At 37.8% G+C, this 18,302-nt stretch overlaps 1 protein-coding gene across 1 annotated transcript in view; it reads right to left on the bottom strand.

The window, feature by feature from the left end:
- Positions 1-18,302, bottom strand: part of DPP10 (dipeptidyl peptidase like 10) — a 234,574-nt gene that overhangs the window by 38,470 nt on the left and 177,802 nt on the right. The window contains exons 11-14 of the mRNA XM_087950143.1: positions 12,756-12,879; positions 8,552-8,590; positions 5,523-5,630; positions 425-516 (exon numbers count right to left, since the gene is read on the bottom strand). Of these exons, the coding sequence (XP_087806269.1) occupies positions 425-516; positions 5,523-5,630; positions 8,552-8,590; positions 12,756-12,879 (363 nt within the window). The remainder of the gene's footprint in view (positions 1-424; positions 517-5,522; positions 5,631-8,551; positions 8,591-12,755; positions 12,880-18,302) is intronic.

Genomic DNA, 18,302 nt, shown 5'->3' with positions numbered 1-18,302 from the left:
CAACCTAAGAAAAACGAACAAGAAACCATTCCTTATTATTCTCGAAGGTAAGCAGATTTTAAAAATGGAAGACCCAAAGGTGAAAATGTATTTCATTTTTAAATCCTAATGATCTGACTACTTAAGATTCTAAAGCAAGACCACTTGAAAATATTATTGCCTAACCCAGTGTTTGGATTTTCTTATTTCAATCAATACTTTAAAGCAGATTTTATTACAGCCTAGCCTTATTTTAATATTCAGGAAAAGTTCCTAGAATATATCAAGAGATTAAATACAGTTTGTCTTTGTATTTATGGTTCATGGCTAGTATTAGCATTTAGTGACAAAAGAAACATAATTAACATTGCTATACCAGTAACATTGACTCTATCTTGATAACACAGATATTTTACCTGAACAGACAAAGAAAAATAATGCTCACATCTTTTGGGTATTTTCATCATATGCCAAGATTTTTATAACTTCCCAGTTCCCTGATGTCAGATGTCGTATACTAAATTGTTCATTTTTGATCTGCAAAAAATAATAAGTTTAACCTTTTTTTGTCCCACAACTTTCCTTAATTGATCAAAGCAATTATTGACAGCAGAGGTCAAATTCTACGGGCCCCTGTGGTATCAGTCAGGATATATAAAAGGCTGCAACTTGAAAGAAAGAGAACTGAATGGAACAAAACACAAATGAAACGACAAATAAAAATAGATATATTTAGGGTTTGTAAAATTAAGAGATGAAAGATGCATGAGAAATATGGAATATATTTAGTAGGGAGTAAGATAAGAAAATATGTTGTCATGGTGGTACTTACATATACTGTATTCAGCTTTGTTCTGGTATTTTCCCACATCATTATAGTTGTGCTTTTAAAGTTGTAGCAACATTTCGGCAGAATCTCATCTGCCATCATCAGGCTTCTGTATTGTGTTCGTCTGTGAGTCAGACTTTTACAGTTGTTTCAGTTTTAAATTTGGGGCTAGCCTACTGCTGTATATTCTCACAGACGAACACTATATAGAAGCCTGATGATGGCAGATGAGATTCTGCCGAAACATCGCTACAACTTTAAAAGCACAACTATGTGGGAAAATACCCGAACAAAGCTGAATACCATAGATAGATAGATAGATAGATAGATAGATAGATAGATAGATAGATAGATAGATAGATAGATAGATATAGATATACCGTGTTTCTCACATAATAAGGCCGGGCCTTATTTTTTTTTGAGCCCCGAAAAAATGGCTAGGCCGTCTTTTCGGGGGGTGACTTAATTCCCCCCCTTGCATCCTCGCCAACAGCCGCTCCTAACGGGCGATCATGGCCAAGCACAGAGAGCTCCCTACTCCCACCTTTGCTGCAGACACCTTTGGCACCCGACGCTGTTGCTTTCCCTTCTGCCCATTCCGCTGCCACGTTTGGAGCTGCCGCTTCCGTGTTTGGAGTGCTGTCGCCATTTGGAGCTCCAAACGCGGAAGTGGCAGCTCCAAACATGACGGCGGGCGATCTTTTTATTTTGGTCCGCGCGAAGTTCAAAGCGAGCAAGAGAGGGAGACTGCGATGCCTCCATCCGAGATGGCAACCTCACTAGTGGATCACAACGTGGCTGGAAGCCCGAATCGGCGGGATACGATGGCGATCTTTTTGGAGCGAGAGGAAAGGGAGAGAAGAGTTGCGAGGCGTAATTTGCAGGAGGAAGTGGGTGTACCCCACGGCAGGGAGCCCAAGGAAGAAGGGCTGGTAGGCAACGGAGAGCGTCCCGTAGCTCCGGAAGCAGCCTAGAGACAGCGCCCGGGAAGAGGCGCAGATGCTGCCTTGTAGTCCCCAAGCCAACTGCGTGCGCCGCCTTTAGTTATGTGCACTCCGCGCTTTGGGCATCTCCATGTGATCGCGACCCTGTCCTTTCCACCTGGCGCCCTTGCTGCTTTCTGGCTCTTTAGCAAGGCATCGCGGTCTCCCTCTCATGCTCGCTCTGAACTTCGCGCTGACCAAAATAAAAAGATCGCCCACCGTCATGTTTGGAGCAGCCACTTCCGCGTTTGGAGCTCCAAATGGCGACGGCACTCCAAACACGGAAGCGGCAGCTCCAAACGTGGCGGCGTAATGGGCAGAAGGGAAAGCAACAGCGTCGGGTGCCAAAGGTGTCTGCAGCAAAGGTGGGAGTAGGGAGCTCCCCGCGCCGCCATGATCGCCCGTTAGGAGCGGCTGGTGGCGAGGAATTCGGCCCGCCGGGCGCTCCTAACGGCAAGTCTCCCCGCCCTTCCCCCTTATTTTGCATATTTTAAAATAGGCCTAAATTTGGGGGGAGGGGCTTAATTTGATTTTATGCCCAAAAAACATGATGGGCCTTCCTATTGGTGGAGGCCGTATTGTTGGAGAAACACGGTAGATATAGATATAGATATAGATATAGATATAGATATAGATATAGATATAGATATAGATATATACAAAATCAGTAAGATACTACACAGGCATCACATCAAGACTGCCTTCAAAACAGACAGAAAAATAGCAGCCATCCTAAGAAACCCCAAAGGTAAAATTGACCTGGAAAACCAAGGCATATATGAAGTCCCCTGTGCATCATGCCCTACCACATACATTGGACAGACAAATAGAAGAATAAGTACCCACCTAGATGAACACAAAAATGCAGTAAAAAAGCTGGAACACACTTCCTCACTAGTCCAACACATGAAAGCCACAGGTCATAGCATCGACTTCAATGGCACCAAAACACTAGCCACTATAGAAAACCCCAGCCACAGAATTATCAGAGAAGCCATAGAGATTGAAAAAAGACCTGAAAGCATGAATAGAAGAGATGATTCCACCAGACTGTCAATTATTTGGAAGCCTGCACTCACAAACAAAAAAATCTCCACACCACTAGCCAGGCAAACACCTGGGCACAAACTCCCCCTGATACCTCCAGCTCAAACACACCCCAACCAGGCACCCAGATGAAACCTGGCTTCCTAATAAATGATAGCCGTCCGTTTACCCGAAGCCAAGCTGCACTAAAAGCCTCCAATATAGGAAACACAATGTTGCCAGCCAATCAAGACAAAAAAAGCTACAAAACAGACAGAAGATATTAGAAACACCAATTAAGCAGAACACAGCAAACTCCAAAACCAATAAACACAGACCAAGACTCCCAATCAATCAGGATGAAGAAAAAACCATTCTGGCATAGCATAGGCTAGCACCAAATTTAAAACAGAAACGGCTGTGAAAGTCTGACTCACAGACGAACACTACAGAAGCCTGATGATGGCAGATGAGATTCTGCGAAATGTTGCTACAACTTTAAAAGCACAACTATAATGATGGAAAATAGAACAAAGCTGAATACCATTACGTAGAATATATATATAATATATATATATATATATATATATAAATGTTGCTACAACTTTCGCGAGGTCCCACTCGCCATCTTCAGCACAACTATGGCTGATGTGGGCACTGGCACTACCTGAACAAAGCTGAATACCATACGTGCCAATATGTGGGAGAGAACCAATAAAGATCCACCAAATACCAGAGAACCTCAGAAAACATATATATATATATATATATATATATATATATATATATATATATATATATATATATATTCATATATATATATATATTCATATATATATATGATTGAAAATTCTCATAATGCTGCTTGAGATTTGTTGATTGAGAAAGTTATATGTCTGTATTTCTGTATGTAAATGATGCTATGATTTTGCCTGGGAGCATGAATGATTTACAGCAAATGTTAGATAGATTGTGTGATGTAGTGAGAAACATGAATCTGAAAATTCATGAATCAAAGCTCAAGGTATTTGTTTTTGACAGGTAAAATGGAATGAATGAATTAACACAAATTTTATACAAATGGTAAAAAATAAGCAAATAGCAATAGCTGACTTTGTGTATCTTAATAAAATGTTAACTGAAGATAGAAATATGAATACACAGGCAAATGGTGATAAAAAGGTAATACATAGTAATGAATATTTGTTGAAATAAGAAAAAATGGACTTGTGTAAGAGGATGCTTCTGGGTACTGTCTTGTATGAAAATGTAAATTGATTATGTTAGGATTACAAAGAATGTAAGTAGAGTTCAATGAAAATGAGTTATTTAAGTTTGCAGTAAAATTAAGATGGGCCAAGAATGAATGGAACTAGATGGAATGCAAATGTGAGTGATGAATACAAAAGTAATATATCTGGGGCATTGGCAGAGAAGTTAAAAAAAAACAACCCTCAATACAGCAACCTAAATTGCATGTTAAAAAGTGTCAGGTTTTCACTTGTACAGTTGCAGCTGTTATTTTGACCCCTTGAGCCTCTCCTTGTACCCAGGTACTCTTGACGTACACTGAGGGGATTGAGACATGTTACAGAATGAGGATCAAACTAAAAAACAACTGTATGAAAGAAAAGTGAATGGCTTGAAAGGAAGAGAGTGAGTAAGAAAGTCATGTTTGGATGATGATACTATCCTTAAAGAGAAACAAAATACAAATTATAGCATTTGTTTTGCTGAGCATACACCTGCGTTAAAAAAACACCAATGTCCATACATATCCATGGTTTTTTTCCGGAAGGTAAACTCAACAGATATCCAACTGTTGTATCTCATGTTAATTTCCTTGAATTCTCAATGGCAGTATATCCTATAGCAGTTTACATGTCCTTAAATGGGATTCAAGGAAGCAATTTTTTCCCTTAATATTTATATAGTTAAGCTCTAAATCTTTCCACAAGCATGGAACTCTATCTTGGTCTTCTGATAATGAAAATTACAGTATATAGATACAATGTCTCAATACTTGACTCACAAAATAGCATTAGCTGAAGATGTTATCTACTTGGGTAATGAAACATGTTCAAAAACCAAAAACAAAACAAAACAATTCAGAGAGCACTAAGGACTCCTCAGCTCAACCCCAAACTACAAATAGTCTCTTCTATTAGCATCAATGATGTTTAGTTTAATTAGATGAATATATTACTTGCAGAAAAATAGGAGAAAGAAGAAATAATGGTCAGCAAGAAAAAATTCACAAATAATCTGTAAAAGTTAAAGCTGGTGCAATAGAGACTTCTACTAATGAAAACAGCATCTATATTTAGCATCCATATCTTTATTAATATCCATTGATATCAATATGAAATATACTTATGCCACTGACTTTAAAAAGAATCAAACAGAGCTTGAGCACACGGTTAAAACTAACTCTTGTCTGTCTTTGGCTCAGATTGAATTAAAACTATGTGCCTAGAACTGCATCATGAAAAGCTCATAGGATTGAGTGCTTTGGACAGGAAATCTTTTAATGCAAGTTCCTCATCCTAGGAGAGATTTATTTCTTAATTTTCTTTGAAACATTAATAACAGTATTGGAGATATGGAAGGACCCATTTATTTATGGTACATCTTCATTCCGGAAAGCAGGATAATTCTGGAATTAGAATCTAGGCTGGAATCTAACTTACGTAAAAGAAACTCACCTGAACATTAAACATAGCAATATGGTGGAATTCACCACGACCACCTTGTTTAACTGGAACTGTCATAAAAAATGTATTGCCATCTTTTGAAAAAACTGGTTCCTCATTCTGTAAAAAAAAAAAAAAAACCAGAGAAAATATTATTGTTAAAAACTACCTCATATATGCTATCATTTTTATGGATGGCATATTCAAATACTGAACACATTGAAGTTAAACAATATATTATGGCATAAATATGATTCTATGTTTTTACTGTTTTTACAATGGCTTATAAGCCATCTAGGGTCATGGTGCATAAGGTGGGTGGCTACAGATATCTTCTAAATTAAATAAAGAGGCAAGAAAATAAAGCCCAAAAATAATTCAAAAAGCAATTCCATTACTTAGAAACTCCCCCCCCCCCCAAATAGTAATTTTAAACTGCTTTGCAAAAGAGTAAATCCTTCTTTGTGTCTTTAGGTTAATGTATGGAAGGCTTAAGGTCAGCAGAGAACAGAGTTCACAGGCGGGTCTCACCTTGATTTCCTGACCTCCATGAATTTTGACAGAGGTCCAAAGTGAAACTGAACTTGCCTTCACAGGAACACAAGAAAGCTTTCTATGCAAGCTGGCTCTGGGAACATTCTGAGAGACCTCCTCACCTTGAAGGAAATGCAAGTACAATTCTCCTGACCTCCAGAAAATTACTTAAAGAGACCTAACCTCCTAGAATCCAGGACATCTTTTTACAGTGAAATATAATTACCATTAACACTGTAGGAAACTTACATGAAACTTCTGTCTTCCAGTAAGTTACTAGTGTGAATCATTGGCTATGTCTGTATTTTCTTAGGGATTGTGGATATCTGAAAATACAAATATAGTCCATGATAATCACTTTACACTTGTATGCATGTATGTGTGCGTGTGTGCAGCCTGCCATACTAGTTCCCATGGAAGAGGCTTACTTAGGATCCCATTGACCAAAGAATTTTGGCTAGGTCTTTTCTTCTGCAGCCCTTGCTCTCTGTAATATTCCCCCATTAGAGGGGAGATCTTCCCCCCACACTCCTGGCCACTGGAAAAGCCTGAAAACTTGGTTCTACTGCTTGGCCTGAAGCCCTGACAGAGGGCTGCTATATTGGATATGGCTGTCACACAGGGGTGGGATTCTACAAGTTCAGGCTGGTCCTATAGAACCGGTTGTTATGATTCTGCACAGTTCGGAGAACCATCAAAATGTGCCCCTGGCTGGCCCCACCCCTTCCTGCCCAGTCAGTCCTTATTGTGCATGCATGACATCACTGACTGCAGTCTCCCCCACGCAGTCACTCCTTAAGGCATTTCTTTTTTCCTCCTGACGATCAGCTGTTCCAACAATCAGCTGTGCTGGGATCCCCTTTGCTGTCTTACTGCTTCACCCAGGAGGCCTTCCTGAGGCTCAAGAGGCAAAAAGGGGCACGGGGGGGGGGGAAAGCTGCCCTCCCTGCACTTCGTTTTTGCCTTCCTGGGCGTCAGGGAAGCTTCCTGGGAACAAAAACACTGCCGCCCCAGGAGGCTTCCCTGAAGCCCAGGAGGCCAAAAAATGGAGCGTGGGGAGGTGGGGGTATTGTGCGGCCCCCCTGTGCTCCATTTTTTTCTTCCTGGGCCTCAGAAAACCTTCCTGAGAGCAAAAACGCCCCCCCAGGAGGGGAAAAAAAGAGCACAGGGGGAGGGGTGGAAAAAAAAGAAAAAAGAAGCCACACCCACCCAGTCACATGGCCATGCCCACCTGGCCATTCCTACCTAGCCACGTCCACAGAACCAGTAATATAAATATTTGCATCCCACCCCTGCTGTCATACTAGAGAAAATCCCCATGCCCAGACCGTCCATCCTCTTGGTTTTTAGCTTTGTATTTAATCCTCTCAATTTTAATTGCTTTGTATTATCGTTGTTACTTTTATTATATTGTAATCTGCCCAGAGAAACTGTAATTTTTAATAAATAAATAAAGCAAGCTCTACAGCAAAGAAAGCCCACCTCATGAGACCCACCAAATGTGGTTCTCTGACAGGACACACAATATGCCTTCCCTGCCATATCCAATAGGGTGGGGGATGATATAATTTGGGGCAGGTGGGTCCTCAGGTAATCCAGTGCCATAGCATAAAGGGTTTTAAAGATTAGAGTCAGCACGTTGAATTGGACCTAGAAGCAAATGGGCAACCAATGCAGTTTGCAGGACAGAGATGTAACATCCACTCTTCTAGGAGCACACATAACTGCCTGTGCTATGGCATTCTGCACCTGCATCTGGATGCTTTCGGATAATCTTCAAGGCCAGCCCCATATTGAATGCTTTATAGTAGTCCAATCTGAAGGTGACTAGGTCATAAGTGATTATTAGCAGAGTTTGCGAATTCAGGAATGGACACAAGTGGCGCATGACACAAAGCTGTGGAAAAGCTGGTATTTTATAGCATTACCTACTATGTATAATATCAAACTTTATACATTTTTGACTTTATTTTAAAAATGGAAAACTCACGAAAGGCTATTTTGCATCATCGTCATGTATGCAAATAGTGAGATGTTTTCTTGTCTAATGCAGTGAAATTCATTTTTATTAGACACTTGATTAGGCATTTGTTTAATGACAAACTTATTATGTATTGCTCTGGAGAAAAGAGAATCTGAGGGCTCCTTCCCTTTGGGGGAATCTATGGGCACATGGGCCAAAAGGCATACTAAGTAAGTCTTACCCTGCGAAATCCTATGCTACCTTTTGCCTGGCTGATTGGATAACCATGTGTATTTACTATGTCATTGTATATAGTTTAATACACAATATAAACTTCCAGGAATCAGAATAAGCTGGGCAATATAAAACTCCAAGCAATCGAAGACCTATACCAGAATTTTATTCTATGATGCCATCAGAAAAATAAAGCAACTATAGTGAGGTACCCAAGTCATTTATTTTTATATTCTGCTGAAATTACTCCCAAGCTTTTAAGAAATCATCAATATCTGTACTTCGTTCCAAATAATTAATAATACTATACCTGCTTAGAAAGCCAGACTTCAGATGTAAATTCATACTTCTAAAAACAACACAATATATAGTTAAGTATGCATAAATATCAAGCAGTTATTTATTGGAGAATTATATGCCTAATAGGTTGCATTTTGAATCTTAAAATTGATAGGTTGATCAATTTTTATTAGCTGCCACAATCTTTTCCAATCTGAGTGCTCTCTGGTTATATGGAGCAGTTCATGAAATGTCAGCAATGACCATATATGATAGATTGTGGAGAGGCTGTGATAGGAGTGGAAGACAAAACAGAAATAAGCAATTGCAAGAGTTGTTTCTTTCTGTTCTGTCTTCCACTCCTTTCACAGCCAGAAATGACAACTTAGTTCAAGTGGATAGAGATCTAGGATGAAACGTTTGAATCATTCAAAGAGACTCCGCCTTAATTAACTTACATGAGAGAGTGAGAAATTTAACAGAACATTAACAGTATAACAGAGTTGGAAGGGACCTTGTAGGTCATCTAGTCCAACCCCCTGCTCAAGCAGGAGACCCTATACCATTTTTGACAAATGGTTGTCCAATCTTTTCTTTAAAACTTCCAGTGTTAGAGAATTCATAACTTCTGGAGGCAAGTTGTTCCACTGGTTAATAGTTCTGTCAGGAAATTTCTTCTTAGTTCTAGGTTGAATCTCTCCTTGATCAGTTTCCATCCATTGTACCTTGTCCGGCCTTTGGTGCTTTGGAAAATGGGTTGTCCCCCTCCTCTCTGTGACAGTCCCTCAAATATTGGAATACTGCTATCATGTCAACCCTTAGTCCTTCTTTTAATTAAACTAGATATACCAAATTCTTCATACGTTGTAACCTCCAGTCACCTAATCATCTTTGTTGCTCTTCTCTGTACTGTTTCTAGAGTCTCAACATCTTTTTTAGTGTGTTCACCAAAATTTCATGCAGTATTCTAGGTGTGGCCTTACTAAGGCTTTATGGAGTGGTATTAGTATCTCATGTGAACTTGATTCTAGCCATCTGTTAATGCAATTTAGATTGCATTGGCTTTTTTGGCTGCTGCCAAACTCTAGCTCATATTTAATTGATTGTAAATAGCTCATATTTAATTGATTGTCCACTAGGAATTCAAGATCCCACTCATAGTTACTGCTATTAAGCCAGGTTCCACCTAATCTGTATGTGTACTTTTAGTTTTTCTGGCTTACTTTTCTCTACATTGAATTTCATTTTGTTAGATAGGGCATAGTGTTCAAGTCTGTTGAATCTTGAGCCTATCATCTAGGGCAGGGGTAGGGAAACTTGGCTCTTTTATCACTTATGGACTTCAACTCCCAGAATTCCTGAGTGAGCCAGAAAAGGTTCCCCATCCCTGGCCTACTGGTTTTTCAGTTGTGAGGGAAATCAATTTTTGACTTGAATGGTACTGTTTAATATACAAATGTATATTTGTATATATGTAGGATATGTATACATATATATGTAAGACATATGCACTACATTTGTATATTAAACAGTCCCATTCAAGTCAAAAATTGATTTTCCTCACAACTGAAAAACCAGTAGGCCAGGGATGGGGACCCTTTTATGGCTCACTCAGGAATTCTGGAAGTTGAAGTCCATAAGTGATAAAAGAGCCAAGTTTCCCTACCCCTGATCTAGGGTATTGGCTATTTTTACCCGCTTAGTGTCATCTGCAAATTTGATGAGTTCCCCTTTTATTCCATCATCTAAGTCACTTATGAAGATATTGAAGAGTACTGGACGTAAGATGGCACCTTGTGGTACCCCACTGCTTACTTCTCTCCATGTAGATGTAGTACCATTAAGGACTACTCGTTCAGTACGGTTTGTCAGCTAGTTGTTTTGTCTTAGTTTGAATTTACATCACACTAACCATCAGTGAGGGTGTGAATGAATTTTAGCTCTTGGTTCTTTGATCTTGCCCAATTGTGTGGGGCTGGTCATCATGATACCTGGCTACCTATAAAAGCATGAATGGTTTGGTTGTTTGGTATCTACAGTACCACCTGCATTGTATAATTCCAAATGACCCCCTGAATTCATGTTATATTAAGGATGTTAAGTACCCCCCCATTCAGGCCAGGGGGCTTGAAAGCAAAATGCTTCATCTCTCTGAAACAGCCTATTCCCGAAAATTTGAATGATACCCTCTCTACTACCTTTTTAGAAAGGAAGTGAAAACAGAACTGTTTGGAAGGCTATTCAATATGCGCTGTTACTAAAGAAAGACCTCTAAGAGTTATTGTTATGTTAACACTGAAGATAATGTTAAGACTGAAGATAATGTTTTAATATAACTTTTATGGGAGTATCTTTGGAATTAGTGACTTGCAAACACACAAATATTCTGAAAATAGAAATCCATGTATTGGAGAGCTCCAAGATTTCTGAAAGCATAATTATGAACTATTATGCATATTTAAATTAGCTGCAAAATTGCATATAAACTAAAATTTGACACAGTTATACAAAAGTGTAGGTTGTTCAACACTATTGTAAGTAGTAATCTCTTTCAAAGTTAGTATTTTAATGGGGGGAATTTGTAAATCCATAAAGGCTGCTAAACACCTTTTTTGTTCTTCTCTCAACTATTCATGATTCTAGTTTAAACAAGGGGCACTAGAAGAATGAAGAAAAATCATACTTTTTTAAATTAAAGAATTTCTGAAGCTAAAAAAATGTGTGAATTCTACAAACAAAATGCCAAATAACAGTCAGGAAAAACAAGGCTTTAGAAAAAACACAACTGCACAGTATTTAATGTGTACCTACATATTTGGATATGTAGGTACACATATTCAAGAAGAAAACAAATAATTATCAAGAAACATCCATTTACAGTACTTTTGTAATGTAATGCAAATATGTATTGTATCTTTAACATAGTGTGAAGTTATATAGGAGCATCAAATTTTTTATCTATTGTTAATGAGGATAAAATGCTTTGTTATGAATATGTATCTCTGTATTTGTGTATATGTACACATACAAAATGAAGCTTAGAAAAATCCCCACGAGGGTAAAAGTATTTTAACACTTTAAATTGCTACAACGTTTATAATACAGTAAATATATAGATCAATATTTTAATTATGGTTTTTATTTTTTTAAACAGGGCAGGAGGGTGGGTTTCGTCTCTTGGAATTAATATTGATTCCTTGTGATTTCCTGAACACATCCCTGAAGTTTTCTTGGCAAGATTTTCAGAAATGAAAATCATTGTCTTCTTCCTGGGGCTGAGAGAGAATGGCTGACCCAGGATCACAGTTGGCTTTGTGCCTAAGGTTGGACTAGAACTCACAGTCTTTTGGTTTCTAGCATGGTGCCTTAGCCACTACCCCTAACTGAGTCTCATTTAAACAGTATCCTGCTTTTAGATACAAAACCTTAAAAATTGAAATATTATTATTCAAAACAGGCTCTATAACAAAAGAATTAAAAATAGCAAAACTAGAAAAAAACCAAAAAAGAATGAAGTGAAAAATAAAGGAAGATTTCTTTCTAGATAATACAGCAAAAATAATAAAATCATATTGATTCAAATCATCAGAGTCATTTTTTTTCAACTACAGATTAAACCGATCATATTGTCTAATTTTCTACAAGCTAATATAAGAGCTGACAAATCTTACTTGGCCAGTGTTTAGAGTCTGGTAGATCTTCTATATTATTTTCTGATCAACAGAGGCAGGTTAAACAATTTGCTTAGACATAAATTACTAGTTTGCCATTAACTCTTTTCAAAAAGAGCACCTTGCTGTTGACAGTATTATGAGAATCCAGAATTATCTATTGTTATAACACCAGTAATTGCTGCTTCATATCCTGGATAAGTGCTGCCAAATATCCTACTGAGAATTCAAACTGCTTCCTCACACTGTTTAGCTTTGTCAAATAAAGAGAAATTTTTGGAACCCCAGAATAGTTTTATGGATACCCAGCTGTTCTCCCTACCCGATTTTCTAGCCCATGGAGTTAGATTGAAGAAGAAAAATATCATCTGATATATATGTTCATAGCAGGTTTCTTTGCCTGTAAGCACACTAGATCTACAGCGAGGTACTATATATTTAACACAAGATGTATGTTTATGCATGGAACTGAGCTGAAGTCAAAATAAACCTCTAAAGCTTGTCCTACATGCATAAGAGCCATTATTAAAATGTAAGCTTAAAAATGAAAAAGAAGTTTCGTACCATACTACAGGCACCAGTGGTTGTTTCACACACTGTGAGGATGGATAGATTTTGAGGCCTGTTTAGCCACCGCACAACTGTCTTAGTGTTGCTCACCCACTTGACCATTGTTATATAATATTCTCTGCAACAGAAATGGATTGTAAAATGCAGGAGTTACAAGCAGTTCTTATCAATTGCTTTGAGATATATACAAGACATTGAAAAATTGCCATAGGCCTGTATTCACATATTTAATATTCAAACATCCTTCAAATTTGACTTTAGCATATTCAAAATATATAGGATAACCAGGGGTGGGATTCAAGTTTTTAACAACCAGTTCTATGGGCGTGGCTTAGTTGGTGGGCATGGCTTGGTGGTCATGTTATTGGCTGGGTGTGGCCAACTCAATATCACTGACATCGAGGCACGCATCTCCTTGCCTGGCCTCTCATGACTGTGTGGGGATGCTGCAACAGTTGTAAGTGTGAAAAATGGTCATAAGTCGCTTTTTTCAGTGCCATTGTAACTTTTGAATGGTCACTCCACACAAGCAAAGTACCAGCAAAGGAGGGTAAAAAAAACTCCAGAGAAGTTCCTGAGACAGGAAGTCTAGTCCTGCCAAGAATATAATAAGGGTTAATGGAGACGCAGTTTCTGTAAGCAACACCAGAATGTTTACTTCCTGCCTTCCTTACAGGATTAGGCCAGTAATTTCTTCTAACAACCGGTTCTCCAAACTGCTTAGAATGTTAACAACGGGTTCTAGCGAATAGGTGCGAACTGGTAGAATCCCACCCCTGAGGATAACTCCCATGTTGTTTTGATCACAATATTTGCCTTATAGTTTATCAGATTAAACAATACATACACACAGAGATAAAACTTTCAAATCCATAAGCAAAATGCCAACATGGTGCCAGGAAAAACCAAGAGATGGCATGGTTTAGTATTTAGGGAATTGGACTGTGGAGTGCATAGTAAGATGAGGTGACCTTGGGCCAATCACTCTCTCTTAGCCCAATGAAAAGGATTGTCACTGCGGGTGAAAACTGGAGAACGATCAATGTCACCTTGGGCTTCAGAAGGAAAACAGGGTATATGAACATATCATACCAATATTCACTAATTTTTGGCTACATAAGAGAATCTAGAAATAATATTTATGGTTCAAGCTATTCCCTCTCCCTGTAGAAGTCCTATTAGATTGTCATGCAGAAATAATTATATAGGATAGTTTTCATCACCAGCTTTGCCGTAATTTAAACTTAGAAATACTTAAGTTCTTAGTTGATTACTACATAAATCAAATTATTTATAAAATTATTGCCATTCTTAGCAACCAGTAAGAATGGGACTCCCTGTACTAATATTTCCACTTACAAGAATATCAATCCACACCAAAAGGTGAAAAATATTTTACAATAATACATCTGGATTTCTGATGACATCTGTGACATTTAACAATAATTTTGCCATGTCACAACTCAAAATGTTTCCTTATTACTTAATATCTTAAAATAACTTTGTACTTTTCTATTACAGGTAGTCCTTGACTTACAACAGTTCACTTAGTGACCATTTGAAGTTACACAGCACTGAAAAAAGTGACTTATGACCATTTTTCACACTTATGACCATTGCAATATCCCTGAGGTCATGTGATTTATATTTGCATGCTTTAACTGAATCACATTTATGACAGTTGCAAGATCCCAGGTCAATTGTAAATTGAGGACTACCTGTATTTCAATTTGATGATTACAAGCATTATTATTATTTATAGGTACTCTCGACTTACAACCATTCATTTAGTGATTGTTCGAAGTTACAGTGGCACTGAAAAAGTGACATGGCTGGTCACATGATAAAAATTTGGGTGCTTGGTAAGTTATGTAGTTACCAGTTGCAGCATCACAGGGTCTTGTAATCGTTTGTAACCTATACAGCAAGCTCTGAGATGCAAAGTCAATTGGGGAAGTCACATTTGCGTAGCAATTACAGTGATTCGTTTAACAACTTCAGTGATTCATTAAACAACTGTGGCATAAAAGTTGCAACTCACATAAGTTCCTTGCTTAGCAACAGAAATTTTGGACTCCACTGTGGTTGTAAATCAAGGACTACCTGTATTGGGATACTTTTTTAAAAAAAAAACTTTTTTTCTTTCTTATAAATTCTGGAGTCATACAAAAAAAAAAACCCTTTTAAACGTATCTTATTGACTAATATTTGACACATGTAAAATAAGCAGATACTAAACTCTCAAAAGATTTCTATTATTATTATATAGGCACAGATATATTTTATACTCCAATTAACCTTAAAAAAGCTTACAATTGTATTAGATCAATTTCATGTTTAGACAACACCTTCACACTGTCATTTAAGGCATCAAGCATAACACTTCATTCAACTGTTTGGTTATTTATGCCCATGTGTGGGAGGAGGAGATTTTTGCCTAAATTTCAAGTTTCTTGAAACAACAGTTCCATGCAAGAAAAGGCAGAGGCACTTTTTCAAATTGTGTGGGGCCTCAATTGCTTAGGTATGCCCTCATTGCCTTTCATTGTTGCACATACCTCTTTCACACATACTTATATACAAACAAAGACCCTTCCCAATCCTACCTCCTCAGTTGACCAGTGTAGATCAGCTGAGGGATATTGGCAGTTTCTATGGTGATACAAATACTTCAAAGTTTCAAAAATAGAGTGTGTAAGAAGCATCCCTCTAAAAGGACAGTAAAACTGCTTGAGAAGTTGCTCCTGGCTCCTGCATACTGTTTCAAAGCAGCCATTATGAATATGTGGAAAGAAATGGCTCATTATACAATTCTTTGAAAAAAAAATAACATCAATATTTTTTCTTTCTTTATGAGAAACTGTGTATTCTCCTACAGTGGTAGAATTAAGAACAGGACTTAACTGAGAAATCTTATAAATTGGAAGGGAAGGTGTTTTTTTTTCCTCCTCTTGGTACTGAATGGGGGTTAGCCTGGGAAAGGTTAGGACCAGGAATGAAAGATGGTGGATTAAAAGAGGAAAGCCTATGGGGCAGAGTTTCTTCATATTTGGGTCAGAGAACAGGCAGTGTTTGAACACAAGGGCAAGGAAGCTCTTCATGAATAAACAATAATAATAGAAGACTGGGTGAATCTTTATTGAATAGAAAAAAGCCACTGAGTTAATTTGCTGTTTAAAAAGGCCCTTCCCCTAAAAAAAAAAAAAACAACAACTTTGAATCCAACTTTCAATATGTGCAGAATATAAAACTTAGAAAGTCTCATCAAATCTCCCACTGCAGTCTTGGTACCTGCTTGCCTCATTGTATTTACAGCATACTTGTATGCAGCCTTGGCCTAAGTGTTCTTGAAGAGGAGCTGAGAGCAGGCTCTCTCTCTCTCTCTCTCCTGTAGAAAGTCTGATAGAAATAGTGGATGCTAGAGTTCAAGATAGAAGGGCAAGATGAAGAGGCAATAGCTATAAATTGCATGAATAACATCCCTGTTGAAGAATGCACTGAATGTTATGGGAAAAATTTTGCAACCTTTCCATCCTTTTGTCCTACTGATATGAGATATAGTACCTCATGTATTGTTATAATTGATTCATGTTTGACCAATAATTGATTTGACGCAAAATAACACAAAGATAAATGAATTGAAATGTTTACAAGCTGCAAAAGGCAGCTATAAATTGGCTATAAATTGAAAGTTGTAATGCAAGATCATGTGACTGATTAATTCCTTCTACCTAAAAACATGTTCTGGAAAGTGTCTGAGCTAATGGAAGGCCTTTCCAAGGAATATAATAAGCCGTTTTGGTACATAAATCTACTATCACCAAAATAATTGTGTAACCCTGTTGAGGAGGAATGTGAGTAACAGAATCCATTGAAATACAGTTCCAAGGTCTAGATATGGAAGAAGGTGGCTGAAATAAATTGGCTGACTGCGCAAGGCCAATTTTGGTCTGGCAATAGATATGATAGGATAGGACATAGTTCTTGATATCTACTCTCATCCTTCAGCATCAGAACTCTGAGCACCCAATGAAAACTGTTAAACACTCCCCTATGGTCCACCAATTTGATTGTCATGGTAGTGTTGTTCTTGAGGGAAGAAGAACATGATGTTTATGAAACAGCTTACATAAGTCACAGAAGATAAATTAGTCTGTGGTCCTCTGGAGATTGTGCTTTCTGTAAAGTGTTCCAAATTCTTCAGATGTATCTTGGAGGGCAAGAAATATCTGCCATACTGGAATGCTGCTTTGGTCATAAGCAACTCTATTGAAAATGCTACGGTTCCTTTTCTTCTGGAAAAAGCAATTTATAATAAAATGCATAAAGCAGGAGATTGTTCCACACCATTTTTGATGTTTGGAAAATGCCTCCTAATGCTGTATCTGTCTGATGTGTCTGTTTACACAACAAAAGGATGAGCAGGGACAGGATGTCTGATGAATCAAGGATGTTATTTGAGACCATTTGAACCTCTGTCCCTTTTATAGCAGTTAACAGTCTTGTAGATCATGCAAAATCATGGAGAACATTTTCTACCAGTAGATACTTACAAATCCCATAAAAATAATGGACATCTTTTGTACTTCTAGATGCTTGCTATAAGAATATGGACTGTGCTTTTGCAGAATCCATTTGTATTCCCTCTATAGAGATCTAATAACACAAATATCAAAAACACATTTCCACCTTTAGTAAAAAGATTATGTTTGAGGAGTCTCTGTAAGTCACTTTTAGTATAAATCTTGTGTAAAAACGGATGCTCTGAAAACATCAATATGCCGTCCAAGTACGGCACTACATGTTTGACAAAAATATCATAAAAGATTTCATTGATGAATCTGGAGAGACAACAGGATAATTATACAATCAAAATAGCACCATTGTGAATTCCAATTTCCCATGCCTGATACAAAAGGCAGTTAAAAATTCATGGCCCTCTTTCAAACTGTAAGTGTCTTTCAAATTGATGAAAATATGCGCTTTCTGAAGGTTGTTCAGCAGATATGAAATATAAGATAGTGAGTAGAGGTTTCTAATTGTCGCAGAGTTCAGAAATCTACATCTTCATCTACATCTTCAAGGAATTATTTTTCTTGGATAAAAAAGACTTAGGTACATATGCTGGAGATGTACAAGGGGAAATGAATCCCTTCTTCAAATTGTCATCCAGAAGCTCTTGTAAAGTGGTCAGTTCTTGAATAGACATAAGATAGTGTCTCTTAGTTGGAATCTGGGCTCCTGGCTTCAAGTTAATTATGTAGTTATATGCTTGGTGAGGAGGCAGGGTAACTGTGACCTCCAATGAGGATTCATTGTGAACTAGTTGTCTCAAAAGGAGCAGAGATGGCATTGTGGTGAGGTCAGTGGCCAGATGGCAATTTCTGGCTGACAAAATCTTTCTGGATAAAGGAAATATTCTGAGATTATCCTCTTGTACTCTGAACAGCTGCTAATGATCAAATTTTAGAAAATTAGGTTTATGTAGTTGGGTGATGAGTTGCGTGGCTGGGAGTTAAAGTCATTTCCACCAAGCTTCTA

This window comes from Notechis scutatus, chromosome 1 (assembly GCF_049901735.1).
Source record: "Notechis scutatus isolate UNSWTSFEM ecotype Mainland chromosome 1, rNotScu1.2, whole genome shotgun sequence".
Lineage (NCBI taxonomy): Eukaryota > Metazoa > Chordata > Lepidosauria > Squamata > Elapidae > Notechis > Notechis scutatus.
The sequence above is the reverse complement of the archived record's forward strand: the minus strand, read 5'-3'. Positions and strand labels throughout refer to the sequence as shown.